This window comes from Orbicella faveolata, unplaced genomic scaffold (genome assembly GCF_042242905.1).
Source record: "Orbicella faveolata isolate gen_17 unplaced genomic scaffold, um_ofav_v1 contig_24, whole genome shotgun sequence".
Classification (NCBI taxonomy): domain Eukaryota; kingdom Metazoa; phylum Cnidaria; class Anthozoa; order Scleractinia; family Merulinidae; genus Orbicella; species Orbicella faveolata.
Window position 1 is genome coordinate 7307481 of NW_028301552.1, and position 17192 is coordinate 7324672.

The 17192-nt window shown below is 37.4% G+C and overlaps 1 protein-coding gene across 3 annotated transcripts; it reads left to right on the forward strand.

Annotated features, from left to right (window-relative positions):
• The first annotated feature begins 1622 nt into the window (after positions 1-1622).
• Positions 1623-7484, forward strand: LOC149110160 (putative skeletal organic matrix protein 5). 3 transcript variants are annotated; one of them, XM_089290866.1, is made up of 6 exons: positions 1623-1830; positions 2498-2784; positions 2936-3050; positions 3360-3399; positions 5962-6085; positions 6939-7484. In XM_089290866.1, exons 1-6 carry the CDS (start codon positions 1725-1727, stop codon positions 7455-7457), a joined length of 1191 nt encoding a protein of 396 aa, XP_089146992.1. In that variant the 5' UTR covers positions 1623-1724; the 3' UTR covers positions 7458-7484. The 3 variants fall into 3 exon arrangements, with proteins under 3 accessions (XP_089146992.1, XP_089146990.1, XP_089146993.1); XM_089290864.1 differs by having other exon boundaries at positions 1635-1830; positions 5959-6085; XM_089290867.1 differs by lacking the exons at positions 1623-1830; positions 2498-2784 and having other exon boundaries at positions 2918-3050; positions 5959-6085.
• The last annotated feature ends 9708 nt before the right edge of the window (positions 7485-17192 follow it).

The window sequence follows — 17192 nt, forward strand, 5'->3', positions numbered from 1 at the left end:
TAAACTTGCGTTGACTAATCGTCGATTGATATGTAAAAAAGGCAAAAGATTGACGATTACCGCTAACTTTTAGGAGCGAAATTTAGGCAGCAGGGAAAAAATCCGGCCCGTGGACCGTATCGTAAAAAGCTGGACCGGTCACCTGCGTATGATTAGCCAATCAAATTCGAGGATTTAAGATTCAGGCCTGCTCAGATGCTTGAGGAAAAAATAATCTCTATTTATTTCCAGCTTATTTGGTGATTTCACTCTTGTCGCTGTGTGGTATTCACAGTAATATCAGTTAAAACCTTACGGCTTCTTGACTTGACGACACAGTGCCTAACATATTCCCTGGAAATAGCACAACGACAACATGTCGAAACCTGACATGAGTAATGTAAACGTGTAACTTTCATACACCTTGTTTAGCATTTTAACACCGGATAGTAAACTCCTGTATCCTACGCGTAAGCGGTAAATAAGACCAGAACTTAAAACTTAGCGATCCATTAGTTTTGAAATGGAATCAATGTGTTTTTCAGAATTTTTTAAAGTTATTCCACATTAAAATTTATAACCAACAAACCTCTTTGTGGAATTCTGTTAAAACGGATGCAGCTGTTCTGAGGAAAACTCGTTCTACAATTAAGCAACATAGAACCGACTTAGCTGGGCGCACCAGGTGATGCTAAAAGTGTTTATTGGTGGTTAAGCTTAAATTAAGCGCCAATTGATCCACGTTTAGTGTTTCGGCGCGTTACCAAGGACAAACAAAGAATACGTGCGGCTATGTTTTTTTTTTCCTCGCACTGAAACAACGTTACTCTCGATAAAGCAACGGAAGAACGAAAGACTACCCGGGTACCCAAAATACTCAGAGGACAACTTTTGTCAAAACAATTTATACAAACAAAGAAACCTATGATCAAGGAAAAATTTCTTTCTAGATGTTGTTATGTTATTAAACAGGTTACCATGGTTACAGGAAAAGGAGAGATCTAGAACATTTGTAACTTTAAAACTTTCAAAAAACCATCGGGTAAAAGTATGTAATAATCCGTAGGTTTCCTAAGTATCATACATGTAATTTTCATGGGTGTTGTATGCGAAAATGAAGACAAGTGAAATTACGAAATAATTTCACGCGCTTTTTCACAAAATTCTAAATTATTTGAAATAAATAATTTCACGCGCTTTTTCACAAAATTCTAAATTATTTGAATTTTGACAAAACGCAAGTGAAAGTATTTCTCAATTTTACAAGTATACTACTTAACAACATTTTAATATCATGGGTTATAAATTTCACTTACGATCGTGAGTTTTGACTTTTTCACTGTATCGGGAAATTTTGCATCAAACGTTGCCATGGCAATTACATTTGCAATTTCACATGTAAAATATTAAATTAAAGATAAATTTTATGTCATCTGTAAAATTAGAATAATTTTTTCGGTATTTTAGCATTTCAACCTGGAGAGAAAAAAAGTTAGCCATTAGCCGTCCGCTATGGAGAACTTTCCAAATTGCCATTTTAAGGCTATTAATTATTTGACTTTCACCTGTTACTCGCCAAAACATAACCGCGGCGTTATGTATATAAATATTGCTTTGTTTAATTCTGTCAACACAAGGTGATGAACCATTAAAAAACTTTCATTAACATTATTCTTTGAAACAAGAACATCTGCGGAATAGAGTGGAAAACTTGCTAAAACTCTCCAGCCGCTATCAAGAAGACGATGTCTTCTTTAACGGCAATTTACTTCAAGCAGAAAGATGCAATCATGGTCTACATCCTTTATATTTCGCTTGGGATCATTTTCTCGTTATGTTGTGCTTACTCTGGTAAGTCCTCACATTGTCTGGTCCTTATATTCTTAGACTGATTTTAGACTTCCTTTCGGTCATCTTCACTTGTCCATGCAACCAAAGTAGAAGGCTGCAGGCCTTTCATATCCGTGAAGAATTGATTTCGTACGCAATGCATTAAATATGTTCTAGTAAATATTTGATACTGCATTTTCGCCTACGTGCTCCGGTATCTCAGATGATAGTGATCATGACTGACAAGTGCACCGTGTGTTTGTTGTGCACGTCAGGGACTATGGAGAATGCCGTTATTCTAAAAAAAAAAATTTTGCCGCATTCGGCGAAGACAGGTTTACTTTGGCGATTAACTAGCTTGATGTAAGTATTTCCAATTCTAAGTATTCCAATTTTCGAAGTTTAAAGCTTCAAACAGTCTTGGGTTCAGTGGCCCACCATCCGTGTAACTTTTCGCCTACTTGTCAAGCAGAGGTCGTTTAAAAAATAAAAAAAAAAAAATGATAGGTCGGAGAACATAACTGCAACGAGAAAGAGGTTTAGAAGCGGATTGTTTGGCTCTTGATAAAATTACTTAAAAACATACAAGGGAGATATCATGTCTTTCATTTTAAAAACCAGTAAACCAACAAAGTTCAAAAATGCTATTCACTTTCTCAGTTTGATATCTATTTTTTTTCAAACGCAGGGTTACTCGTCAAGGATGCCTATTCTGTTTCAGAAACTGTCCGACAGCATGTGTTTATAAAAGACGAGTTCCATTATCTGAATGTGTCTCGAGTTGGAACATTCACCGTGTACGACATCTTTGATTGCACCTTTGAATGCCTCAGCAATCCTTTGTGTTTTTCTGTGAACATGGCCGCCTCCAAAGGAGCTACCGGAGTACTTTGGTGCGAGCTGCTTTCTTCTGATAGACACAGAAACCCCGAAGACTACGGGGGAAATAAGAGTTCGCATCACTTTTCCATTGTGGTGAGATTTTTTTTTAGTTCCTTAATATGTAGAAGATTTTCCTTCACGATTGAAATAATGATGGTGAATGAGCATAAGACAGCATCAACACAGCTACAGTATTTACAAACTCGCGGTCAATGGCAGACTAAATATGTCTTTTTTTCTGCAGTCACCTTGTTCGTCCTCGCCGTGTCAAAATGGAGGTACTTGTCTGCCGAGCTACAGACACGACAAGTTTAAATGCCATTGCAAAAACAACTTCGCCGGAGAATACTGTGAAAAAGGTGCATTGAATTAACAACACTATAATGTTTTTGCTTATCCCCCTTTTATTCAATTGAGCGGCCTTTCCAAGTTGTGTTCTAACCAGGCGGTACTGTCACCTTCATAGAAGAACAGCGTAACTTTGCTATAAAAGTTTGGTTCCATTCTGACTCTGCCATTAGAAGAAATGTTTCGTTTCAAAATTTTCAGCGTTTTTTTATTTATTTATTTTTTTAAAGTTAGTTTAGCCCGGAAGACTGGTAAAAGTGACTAAATTTTTTAATTTGTTTTATTCATCCTTGACGAGGCAATGTTTTTCGCTTTTTCAGTTGTTGCAGACTCTTGCGATAAAGCGTACGAATTAAGCAAGTAAGTGATTACCTCGTTGTTGTCTTTTTCGTTGTCGTTGTCTGTTTTTTAGTTTTATTTTGTTTCTACGATGAATCCTTTTTGAAAGCATGGATTTATGATACACAGTAGTAGAGCCCCAGCATGTTAAGGCAGCGTCTACACTAAGCCGGATAAATTTGAAAACACAGCTTTATTTCTACGGTCTAGGCTGCTCCCAGCCCTCTATTTTCGCGTATTTTTAATTCAACCATTGAACGCGCCGATAGAATCGCAAGAAAACTGGACGCCAGTGCAAAACGGAGAATATGACTGGGTAGGTGGTGAGGACGGAGATAAATAGCTTGTTTCGCTCGCAAACCCCACATACCTCCCACCCCCGCTTGCTTCTCGCTCGCTTCGCTCGCTTTTTCTTTCGAGAGCGTAAATAGAGAGGCTGTGAACAGTTTACTACGGTCAGGCCTATCGTGCACACTAATCCGTCATGAAAACGGAGCTTTCCGAAAACGCGTCTTAAACCGGAGGAATTTGAAAACGTCGGGTTTGCGCTGTAGTGTGGACTGAAAACGTTTCGAAAGCGGAGCTTTTCGAAAACGATGACGTTACGATAACCATGACATTTCCCCGCCCGAAGATATCCCTTAAACACAAATCCAAAACGACCAATCATTGTTGCGTTTTCAAATTTTGGTGCGTTTGGTGCGTTAGTTGATTGAATCTTGAATGGAAATTAGTCTTAAATAATTAAAAGTTTTTTTTCTTTCATTTGTCTACTTTTAGATGGAAAGTTAATTAGAGTTTACAAGTGCAGTTGAATTAGTGCACAGCAAAACCTGTTCATCTTAAAGACGATCTTGGCCGGAATTCAAATAATACATAAAAAACAAACAAACAAACAAACAAAACATACTAAGAGGTTCTTTTCAACTTTTCCTTGAGTTTTGAGTCTATATCTCTAGAAGTGGTTCGGATACGGAGTGGTTTTTAGTTGCCTGTGAATTGCGTACCTGCCGGCGTCATAATTTATTGTAATTATGCCATTGTTCAGTCAGAGAAACCACGAAGGAGAAGTTTCCGTGTTGAACCTGTAAATTTTAAAAGCCGCCAGATGATATCAATTAGAAGCACGTTCAGATCTCGAAATTCACGCAATGCTGTATTTTGAAAGCGCCTTAATGACTTCATCATTTCTCAACAAGCTTTGCGAAAATAAACACGGCTGCGCGAACAGAATTTAAAATCCAAATCGAATCCTTTACGTTTTTTTTGTTTTTGTTTTTTTGTTTCTTCGCTTTATAGTTGCTTTGATGAAATTTTTCTTGAAGTATTTGAAACCTCGTCCACACTACGCCGGAGAAATTGAAAAACGGCGTTTTCACCCGGAAAACACAACAAATGTTTTCCGTCCATATTACCCCGAAAAAAAAAAAAATGGAAAACGCACCATTTCGTCCGTCATTTTGATATGTGTTTGAGGAAGACGTGGGCAAGCAAATCGCACGATTATCGTCTTCCCATCGTTTTCGTTAAGCTCAATCTTCCAAATGTTTTCTGTCCACCCTAAAACGCAAAACCGGCGTTTTCAAATTGCTCCAGTTTGAGGAGCGATTTTGAAAAGCTTCGTTTTCGTGGCGGATTAGTGTAAAAGGTAGCCCATAAAGCCTAACGGAAGAAATAAAGCTGCGTTTTAAATTTCTCCAGCGCGCAGTGTGGACGGGGCCTGAAACACTTGAAATGGAGTTAAAACAAAATTAACGTAAATTCCAACTTATCACAACGGCGTATTTTGTTATCGTTTCCGAAAAGCTTCGTTTTCAAAATGTTTATCGTCTACGCTAAAACGCAAAGCCGTCGTTTTTGAATTCCTCCGGCTTCGCTCTCGGTGGACAATTTCTCCGCATTAGAGGAGACGGTTGGCCTAACTCTAGAAATAAAGCTTCGTTTTCAAATTCCTCTGGCGTAGTGTGGACAGGGCGTAACTAGCCAACAAAAGAAATTTAAAATGGTCGCTAATTTGTCGTCGGTTTAAGTGTGATTGATTTCATAAAACAACTGGTTATTTCGCTGTAGTTAACGTTTCTATTAAACAATTAGATTATGAGCTCGAGATTTTTATCGCGTGATAGTTGACGAGGGTTACGCCCTCATCAACTATCATGCGTAGAAATCGAGAAATTGTTTTGGTATAAATCTACCAGTCGTTCAAAACTTTATATAAATCCTGTTCACAGACACTTTGAAAACGCCAAGACGCGGCCGTAACTTTGTTAAATAGCGCACACTAGCACGCTTCTCACTATCTACAACAGAATAGATGGCGAGTAGCGTAGCCAATTAGAGAACGGCATTCGTGATAGAAGGCTGGTAGATTTATACTAATAATCTATATAAAACATTTGGAAGTGTGAATTATGGCTTCCACAATTCATCACCTCCAATGTCGCGTGGTCACATGCATATGATGGCATCATGTCAAGATGAATGCAATCTACGCCTCGTAGAAATGTTTACTCTAAAACTAACAATCCATTACAATAACAATACCATCTCCGGTTCTCACAGATTTTTAATATCTAACAGCAGGAACGCCAGTCAGCTGGTTTTGCTCCGGTTTAATTCAAAAGCAGTTACCGTTCTGTGTCACATGGGAGACTTTGGATGTGGCGATGGAGCATGGACCCCGGTCATGAAGATGGACGGCAACAAGGTATGGTATTTACTGATCAGCTGTTGTATAGCGCAGAATGGTGGTTTCAAAAATTGAGATTTTCCACTGAGTTTTCAATCAATATAAAGGCGTCAAGTGTCACGATTGGTTTTGGGTTTTTACTTCTGATTGGATGGCAAAGTGGGGCGGGGTCTTTTTAAGCCAATCGTGCAGCGAAGTAATGCAAAACTAGTTACATTTCGACGATGAAGTGAAATCAGCTCAACGCTGTATGGGAACAACCTCGCTAACTGGAGGTTAGCTAAAGAAAGCAAATAGCTTTACCGGCCTAAGCAATAATATCGATATTGGGACGCCTGTTTTTCAGCGAAATCTGAATCCAAGGCCACAACCACTGAGTGTTTGGTTAGTTTTATCTTGAAAACATTGAACATATCAACGAATTTGTCAGTATTGTATATTTACGTCACTAGCTCAATCTGATATTAAAATACTATATAACCATAGCTTATGGAGAGGCAAGGTGGCCTCATGGTAATTGCATTCGACTTTGGGATCGTGTGGTCAGGGTTCAAGCCCTGGCCGGGGACATTGGGTTGTGTTCTTGGGCGAGACACTGCACTGTCATGGTGCTTTTCTCCACTCAAGTGTATAAATGGGGGATAACCCTGTGATGGACTAGCATCCCATCCAGGGGAAGTAACAAATAGCACTAGTCACTACAACAGGGGACAAACGCTGGCCTAATGGGCCACATGGCTCGTATGCAGACCTTTTTCAACCAAAACGTATCAGGCGGGATGAAAAGTCAGTAGTGACAAAAATATACATTGATTATCTTCTGGATAATTTTAGAAAAGTCTTCGAAAATATGTTTTTTCATTCTTTTTAGAACACTTTTCACTACGACTCGGGGTACTGGAGCGATAAGAATGAATACAACCTTCCTGGAGGGGAGACTGGGTTTGACTCACAAGAGACCAAGTTACCAACCTACTGGAACACATCCTTCTCCAAGATCTGTCTTGGTATGAAGATCGGCCAACAGATCAACTTCATTGTCATCAACAAGCAGGCCAACTCTCTGTACTCACTGATCGCTGATGGACAATACCGCGCCACCTCACTGAGTCGTAACACGTGGAAGACGCTGATTGGTTCAGAGGCTTCTTTGCAGCTCAACTGTAACACAGAAGGCTTCAACGCAAGGAGTACTGGGACTTTATATACTAAAGCGAGAATTGGTTACATTAGTAACCAGGAAAACGACTGCAACACCTGTGATTCCAGAATCGGGTTTGGTACAGGAGGAGCCCAGGATGACTCCAATACGTGTGGAAACGAGGCAACACACTCACCAGATAATGGCCACAAACACATCAAAGCCATGGGTTACATTTTAGTGCAGTGATAATAAAGTAATAATATTTTGAACGAAGCCGGGCCTTATTAGATTTATAAAGCTATGCTAGATATGACTTTTCATAAAATAATGAAAAACTCAAAGTAATGAAACGCCCATAAAGGTTTTTATTCAACATTAAACATTTTATTTCACCCACTTTTTATTTTCAGGAGCTTTAAAAATGCCAAAAATATCAAATAGCCTATGGTTTTAAAGCTCTCCGTTTGCATTTTACATAATTTGGCTTCCGTTTTCATGCAGTATATTTGCCAATTAGCGTGAAAAAATTAGACGAAGTCGAGGAGGCTGCGTGGTCGAGTGATGAGGGCGCCGGACCTGAAATCCGGAGGTCGCGGGTTCAAGTCCCTCTCTGAACGCTAAGCTGGAGTTCCTCGGTCATACTTGTAAATACATAACTGGTCCGTCTCTTGCCATTTGGGATGCATGTTTAAGCTTATTCTGTCTAGTTGGCATATTCAATGTTTCTTTCAGTGGCATGCCTGTGAACTAGCTAAGTGTAGCTAAGCGCAGTGACCATGAAAAGTAACAACCTTTGCACACTTTTTTTTTTGGGGGGAGGGGGCGGGGGGGAGGCGGAGGGAGTAAGGATCAGACAGGGCTAAGATATAACAAATCACAATGTTCAAGGTATATATCCTAACATATTCTGTTGTAGCCACATTTTTGGTTAATTGCAGTCTTATCATACAAGCTGAGGTACAAACGTGACAGGATGTCAGTAAGGGACAGGAGCGGATCCTAAAATCTTTGTGACCTGCTGATGTCTTCTTTGAAAGATCTAGAAATAAATGTAGTGTAGAAGTGTATCGAATACGTAGACGAATAGTAAGAATTCTTTATTAATAAATAGCAAATCCCAAAAGAAACATGCCCAGAGTCATAGGTCTCGACTTACAATTTCATATAACCAACGGCTATGAAAAACTAATTACAAATGTATGAATAGCAATTAAATAATATTGAAAAGGCATTCTGATCACAAAACAGCGTTTATGATGTTCAGTTGTGACACGTGGTAGGATGCAAGGGTGTCCCCTTTTCCTAAGGCTCCTTGATCTGTAAGGTGGAAGCAGTTCATGAAGGGGCTGAGTACCATCAGTAGTTTTCTTATCCCATAGTAGCTTATCTTTGATCCTAAAGCCTTGGATAACTTAATGAACGTTTCAAGAGAATAAAGAATATAATATGCAACAATTAGCTACAACAATTAACTTCAATCAATCAACCAATCAATCAATCATTTATTTACCCACGTATCGTCTTATGAGCTAAAAGCTCGTTCAAAATTCGCACGTGCAGATAAAAATCGAAAATAAAAAAATGACAATAATACATCCATATATGTATAAATCTTCACAAACGCCAGCCACACATAAACAATCTCCATGAACTCATATATACTATCACAAATGAAAAGAAACCACACAATTTCGTAGCACACCTATATTTAGACTGCCTACAACAGTCTTTCTCAGGGTAAATGAGCTGTTACAACCGCACGCGTCATTCTACTTTTAAAAAATAAAAACTTTGGCAAACGCGCGCGCGCAACTTATCTACCGCGCGCGCCAACACAAGTACATGATAAGTTACGCGCGTCCTGAACGCCTATATATGTATAAAGGTATATTACAAAAGCTAAATATATCATTACAAGAACAATAAGATAACCATCATAACTAAAACTACAATACACAATTAAAAAGCTCCATTCCTAATAGTATTTATAAACTTTTGGAGATTATCTTTCCTCAACTTAAATCAATCAATCAACTTTATTTAAAGAGGGTGACACATGACAGTATTAACTGGTAAACTAGTGGCACTCTGTGCTCAAAATCTACGAGTAATTATAAAATAACTAAGTATAGTACAAAGTAAAAGTTACAACGAGTAAAGAAATATGCATATTACAATGATTTAAAAATTCCTTGCTATAATAATTAATATATCTAAAATTAACCTTACTACATACACGCAATAAGAGAATATAAGTTAAAATATTAAGAGGTTGTTAAAGGGATAACATTAGCGTACCCCTCCTTTACGTTTAAAAGAGTTAATGCTTTCGCTGGATCTTATTTTTACAGGTAGGGAATTCCATAATAAAACTGATAACGTTAAAAAGGTTTTACTCCCTTCTGTTTTCCTGTTGTAGTTGGGGCAGCGTAGTGTTATGTGACCATAACGTGAGGATCTTACTGATATGTCTCTTACAAGAACTAACTTATTGCATAGATATTCAGGGCATTGCCTCTTTAGACCTTTGAAGATAAGACATAGTTTGTTAACATACATTTCATCATAAAAAAGGCATCCAGTTCAGCAGCTTAAATCAACTTAACTAACAAACTAGCTAATTTTATAAACATGGACCGCCCAAATCCGAAGGATGCTGACTACTACTACGTTATAGGCAATGTGTTAGTAACTGCGGTAGATACAGCCATCCTAACCATGAATTATGGTCCAGTTGATGACAAAGGCATTAAAAACTCCTCTATCATTAACCGAGATATTATCGTGTTAAGAATTTTCGGAATATGGGCAAACTAATCGAACATAATCTTGCATTTGCCAAAAGTCAAGTATAGATATACTAAAATCATAAGATCAATATAACAACAATTAAAACAGCTGAAAGTGAAGAATGATCATCGCAGTAAATTTTCCAATTTAAGCAATTGGAAAGAAGAAACCTGAAAAAATCAGGGCTTCAACGGGATTCGAACCCGTGACCTCCGCGATACCGGTGCGATACTCTACCAACTGAGCTATGAAGCCACACATTGGGAGCCAGGTTAACTGATTGAGTTCATATCTTCCCGTGAGGAGTCAAATGATGTGAAGTATATATGAAATAATTCATATTTGAACTGCGGTTGTAGATGAACGTGAAGAATGATCATCGCAGTAAATTTTCCAATTTGAGCAATTGGAAAGAAGAAGCCAATTGCTTAAATTGGAAAATTTACTGCGATGATCATTCTTCACCTTTCATCTACAACCGCAGTTCAAATATGAATTAGTCACAACAATTAAAACAGCTGCCATTAAAAGTGCTTACGATAGGTTAAAAAAATAAGTTTCGCGACGATATACTTTGGCTAAGAAAAATATTATAAAATATGTTAAAATAAACATAAAAATAAAAGGTATGACTGAGGAAAATGTTTAAGAAACTTGACCATGGTCACCCGGAACAGAAAAGCCTTTACGAATGACTTCTAAAATGTTACGGTTTTCATTTAGTCGCTTATGTTTGAATATCAAACGAAAAATTGATTAATTTTATTAGGTTCCTGAGATCACTTGGGAAGTCTAATTGTGAGTTCTGGCTCTAATTCCCTCTCAAAGTTTCTTTTTTACATCCACCCAGGTCTTCCGCTTCACAATATTGATTGATTGATTGATTGATTGATTGATTGATTGATTGATTGATTATTGATAACATACACGGTAAAAATTCCGTCAGCACAACTTAAAATCATAAAATATCTGTCTGCCTAGCTAAACTAACTAATAACTAGTATAGTTTTATGAAATTATAAACCTATCATATCAGTAAATCTGTCTTTCAAGGATACCGTGTCTCATTCAAAGCTGTAATGGCGCCGTTTACGTACGTTTAAATTCGCTTAAGATGACACGCTTTGCCTAGGAAAAAATGTGTGCAAATTAGGTTAATCACCACACTCCGCCCCGCCGCATCGCTTCGGTTTTCGTCGCTCGCACGTTTGACTCAAAGGTGAGCGTTCTCGTAGACTACTCGACAGATAACAACAGCTCACAGTTAAGAACTGACTACTCAAGTAAAACAGAATAAGCTAACGCGCGGGGTTAGTATTCCAATCGACAGATAACAACAGTTCAGTAAAGAACTGACCACCGAAATAAAACAAATAAGCCCGGTATGAGCGGCCACAAAGAGTATGGTTTTTCAGCCGTTTTGGTTATAAATAGGGCATCGATTTTGGCCAGTTTGGTCATGAAAATGGTATGGTTTTGCGCTCTAGTCTTGGATTGGGTATGTTTTTAGACGCTATTTTATCATCATTATCGATAAGACCATCAACAAAAGCCCATCATAAATTATCTTTACGGCAATTTTTAAATTGTTAAAACATTGAATTGAACTAGAAAATAATTTTAAGGCAGGTCTTAGACTACAAGTAGTCTCTCTTTCGCTTAGTCCGTCGTGCGTGACGCGAATGAAAACCGCGAGAAAAAAAAATGGCCGCGCGACTTTCACGCGCTCCTCGCCCCCAGGATTTCGCGCGGCCATTTTTTTCTCGTAGTTTTCTTTCGCGTCACGCATGACGAACTAAGCGAAAGAGGGACTACTCGTAGACTAGGCAGGTCTGGTAAAGGGTATTGAATTAAGGGTCAGGTCATAAATAGGGAAATGAATGTTTGGTCGGGTAAGGAAAATCGCAGATTTTGGTCATAATTAGGGTAAGGGTGTTGGTAAGCGGGCCTCTAAAATATTGGGTAATATTCGTTTCCGCCCGGCGGTCGGCTCTGATGTCAAAGACAATATGTTCCGAAGGACCGCTCTCTGAGTCCTGCTGTTGCTTTTGACCATCCTAATTAACTTTTTGCTTGTTTGTTTGTGTTTTGCTGTATTCGGCACACGTCACATTATCCTGTACTAGTGGTAATCTTATTGCAAAGAGTTTAATTTTTTCAGTTGTTCAGGGTCATTACGTGGGAGAGAATTTGAACAGACATCATTTTTTTTGTAGGCTCCGGAAAAACGAGACAATATTTTTTTTCGAAATGACGTCGGATAAAAATTTACAAGAATTCGCAGTATTCCGGAGCGTATTATAATTTCTAAGTTGTATGTTGTAATTATCCAACATAATTAATTATGTTATATTTTTACCAGTAAAGGAAAGTTAAGGCTTAGCCAATTGTCAATATCGGCTTTCCAGTTGATAATTAGCTAATTTTCACCTGCTACCTGCTACAAAATGAACCAACCACTCTATTCAATATATACTGTCAATACTTGCTACCCAAACACTAGGAATATGATATTAACACTCTTTAAAACATTCAAGAACATCTGTAGTCAAACTAAAAGCGGAAACTTGCTGAAACTGTGTGAACCATCCAGAAGATGATGGCTTCTTTGAAAGAGATTTCATTTAAGCATAAATTTTCAATTATCACTTACATCATTTATATTTCACATGGAATCATTTCCTCGTTATGCTGTGGTTGCCATGGTAAGCCTGCTCTTCAAGTTTGTTATTTATTAGCTTTGTTTGAGTAATCTGTTTGAGTATTCTTTGGTCTATGTTAGCAGAGCAAACGATGACTAGCCTGGTTTTTCATATTCCGCGGCCAAATTGATGTCGTAGGCAACACATCAAATACACACTGGTAAAACTCTCTGCAGTGTTGTCTCTTCAAGGCCAGCATTTTTCTAATGACAACAACATTCAAACGCACTGAGCAAACCTGAGCCACTGGTTTTTCGTTTTAGGGACTCTGGAATAGGCTATTTTATGAGAAAAGAAAAATATTGCTGCATTCCCCGGAGAAGACTCAGGTTTGTCTTTTTTTCGCCTGTTAACCAGCGTGATGTTATTGGTCCATTGAATTAGGTTCGATTCGATAATAATCAAAATAATTCAAATGAGGAAAAACAAAGTATGAATGTCAGCATAAATACAATTTGGAACGTAAATCACCCGGTATATTCAAACTATTTTTAAAGTGAATTGAATGAAAAATTTATAAAACAAAATGGTCAACGAAAATTCTGATATGCAGTCTCTTATCAGAAAATAATTGTACCGCGAAAAATCCTCAAAGATCATTCCTTTTTGTTTGCAATCTACTTTTGAAAACTTGTGGTAAATGTTTTTATTTGTTTCTTCTGAAGACGACGAAAGTCGCAACATCATGTTCAAGGGACCAGTTGCAAACAAGGCAATAAAGAACCACGTGATCAGGAGTTCGGAGGTGCCTAGTGAAGAGAGCTGTCGCTTGATGTGCTATGTGGAGCCCAACTGTGTGTCCATCAATTTAGGACCATTGGATGGGAAGAAACACAATTGCGAGTTGAACAATGCTACAGATGAAAACCAGTTTGCATCTCTCCTTCAAAATAAACCAACTTTCACCTATCTTGCTATCGAGGTAATACATTGGGCTCCTGTTTGCAGTCAGTGACCTTTAGAACCCGCAATAAAAATTCAGTTGTAAAATAATTATTTACAGTTAAATTCTTAATATTCCAAGGTCATTTTAGGCTCCTTAAGGTCCGGTAATACGGTCAACATTTTTCTTAAACTTGTCTCGCAACATTGTTGCATTGCAAGTTGAAACACATTGTTGCGCGTATTACCACGTTTGTGACCGACTTGCCTCGCAGCAAAATATAGTGTTGCAAGTCTAGGGTTCTACTTTCTGCAGCAAATTTTAGTTTTGATAAGTTAATAAAGATGGTGAATTTTAAGCTCGGTAATGAAATGTGAAGGTGAATTAATCAACATGACACGAGCGTGGGACAAAGAAAAATTCTGAGTCCCCGATAGGAATCGAACCCATGACCTCCCGAACACCGGGCGGGCGCTCTATCCACTGAGCTACGAGAACTCATGGAGAGCAAGGTCATTTAACTGAGTTCATATATGACAGGTGTCCTGCATACTGCTAGTATCAACGCTATCGAATTCATCGTGAGTAGTGATAAGTTTGTCCCACGCTCGTTGCCAAAAGCCGTTGCCAAAATAATATACTCTACTCCTTTAAAAGAGTACTCTATTTTAACTTCTTTATATATATATATATTTTTTTCACAATTACTGTTTGGAGTATTTTTCATCTGGCGTTTTATTGAATGACAGACATTTTGTGGAAAAAAATTATTTCATTACATTCCTGATCCGCAGCTGAGTCAGCCCGTCATTTTGCATAAGGTAAAAATGTTATCTACACTTTTTTTGTAAAGGAAACCTAACATGCTGTAACGCTGTCGTTATTAATTATAAAAAACTACAATTTCCTCGATTGTGATTGGTTTAAAAAACTCCTATTTTCCACTAATTCACTTTCCCAGTTGTTATCGGGCAGTTCAATAAGTCAATTACATTCAAAGTTGTAGTTTAAATCAACCAATCACATTCAGAGTTGTAGTTTAAATCAATCAAATCAAACTTTCCCTATCTTTCTAACTTGACTATTCTTCGTTTCTCGGAAATTGTCATTTTTATGATTAATTGGAAATAAGACTTCGTGTCGTCCAATTCGGTCTGTAATCGTATCCATAACAATATTCACGATCGTCATTGGTTCTCCGCGCGCCCATTTGTCAGCTCTCAAAAGATATTTTTAATTCCGAAATTTGTTATAACTACGATTAATTAGTGATTGGACCTATAAAAGCTTTTTTTTCTTTTTTGACTTTTCCACTTCTTTATTTTATCCTTGTGAGGTTCAAAAACAAAAAGAAATTGCATATTCTAAGAAGTTCAATGCGTTTTCATTAAACTCTAAACGTTTTAGATCGGGTTGAATAGCCTGGCGAATTTCCGGCCCAAGCTAAGAAATTTCATTGTCTCAGACCTTTTCTTTTTGCAATATTATAGGATTCTAAGTTGTTCATATTTAATAGCATATGTTTGCAAATTAAAATCCCAGCTTCTACATAATGTGGATAGTAGATGGTTTTACAATCTATCTTAACGTTTTTATTGTTCCATATATTGCACTCAGATATTAGAGGTTTTGTCGAAAATTCTGTTCCAAAATCTCCCACTACCGAAGGAGCTCTTTATAAAATCATCAAATATAGAGTTAATATTATATTCTTTGATATCATAATTAAACCTAAATAGGAAAATTCCGTCGAATTCTTTGATTAGATGATTAAAAAACGCCTTCCACGGAGATGAGCCTTCGGCAAAAAGTCTGCCGAGCCAAGCTAATCTCTAATCTAAAGTTAGTGGTATGCCGAGTGGTAGCAATATCCCAACAGGTGGAGATATCAAATTTATCCAAACACGTAATGATATCATTTTTGATAACATTTCTTCCCTTTTTGACTGCACTTAAATTTGTTGGTGTGTGATCGAAACATATTCGGATCTTCTTCGGAAGTCTTCGGTAATCTTCGGTCATTTTCGAAAATGTTCGAAAATGTTCGGATTCGTTAGTCTGGCCTTCGGACAAAGTTTGGAGAATCTTCGGAAATCTTTGGAAGGTGTTCGAAAATCTTCGGAAAATCGCCAAAAACGTCGTTATATGTTGTGAGAATTCTATATAACAAAAAACCGCTACGCTAACTCATGAAATATTTTTCAACACGAGAAGAGAAAATTTTTTATCTCCGCGCGACCATGTAATATTCTCTATTTATTTCCAGCTTATTTGGTGATTTCACTATTGTCACTGTGTAGTATTCTACAGTGGTATTAGGGAAAAACTTACGGCTTCTTGACTAGACGACACAGTGCCTAGCATATTGCCTGGAAATAGCACAACGACAACATGTCGAAACATGACATGAGTAAAGTAAACTTCTAACCTTCATACACCTTTTTTAGCATTTTAACACCGGATAGTCAACTCATAAACCTGTATCCTACGCGTAAGCGGTAAATAAGACTAGAACTTAGAAATTGGCGATCCATCAGTTTTGAATGGAATTACTGTGTTTTTCAGAACTTTTTAAAGTTAGTCCACATTAAAATTTATAACCAACAAACCTTTTTGTGGAATTCTGTTAAAACGGATGCAGCTGTTCTGAGGAAAACTTGTTCTACAATTAAAAAACATAGAATCGACTTAGATGGGCGCACCAGGCGATGCTAAAAGTGTTTATTAGTGGTTAAGATTAAATTAAGCGCTAACTGACCCACGGTTAGTGTTTCAGCGCGATAACAAACAAAGATTACGTGCGGCCACGTTTTTTTCTTCCCTCACACTGAAACAACGTTTCTCTCGATAAAGCAACGGAAGAACGAAAGACTACCCGGGTACCCAAAATACCCAGAGGACAACTTTTGTCTAAACAATTTATACAAACAAAGAAACCTATGATCAAGGAAAAATTTCTTTCCAGATGTTATCCTATTAAGCAGGTTACCATGGTTACGGGGAAATGAGAGATCTAGAACATTGGTAACTTTAAAACTTGCCAAAATTTGTCGAGTAAAAGTATGTAATAATCCGTAGACTTCCTGAGTAACATACATGTAATTTTCATGGCTGTTGCATACGAAAAAGAAGACAAGTGAAATTACGAAATAATTTCACGCGCTTTTTGACAAAATTCTAAATTATTTGAATTTTGACAAAACGCAAGTGAAAGTATTTCTTAATTTTACGAGTATACTACTTAACAACATTTTAATATCGTGGGTTATAAATTTCACTTACGATCGTGGGTTTTGACTTTTTCATTGTATCGGGAAATTTTGCATCAAACGTTGCCATGGCAATTATATTTGCAATTTCACATGTAAAATTTTAAATTACAGATAAATTTTATGTCCGTAAAATTAGAATAATTTTTTCGGTAGTTTTAGCATTTCAACCTGGAGAGAAAAAAGTTAGCCATTAGCCGTCCGCTATGGTAAACTTTCCAAATTGCCATCTTAAAACTATTAATTAGTTGACTTTCACCTGTCATTCGCCAATACATAACCGCTGAGTTATGTATATAACAATTGCTTTGTTTAATTTTGCCAACACAAGGTGATG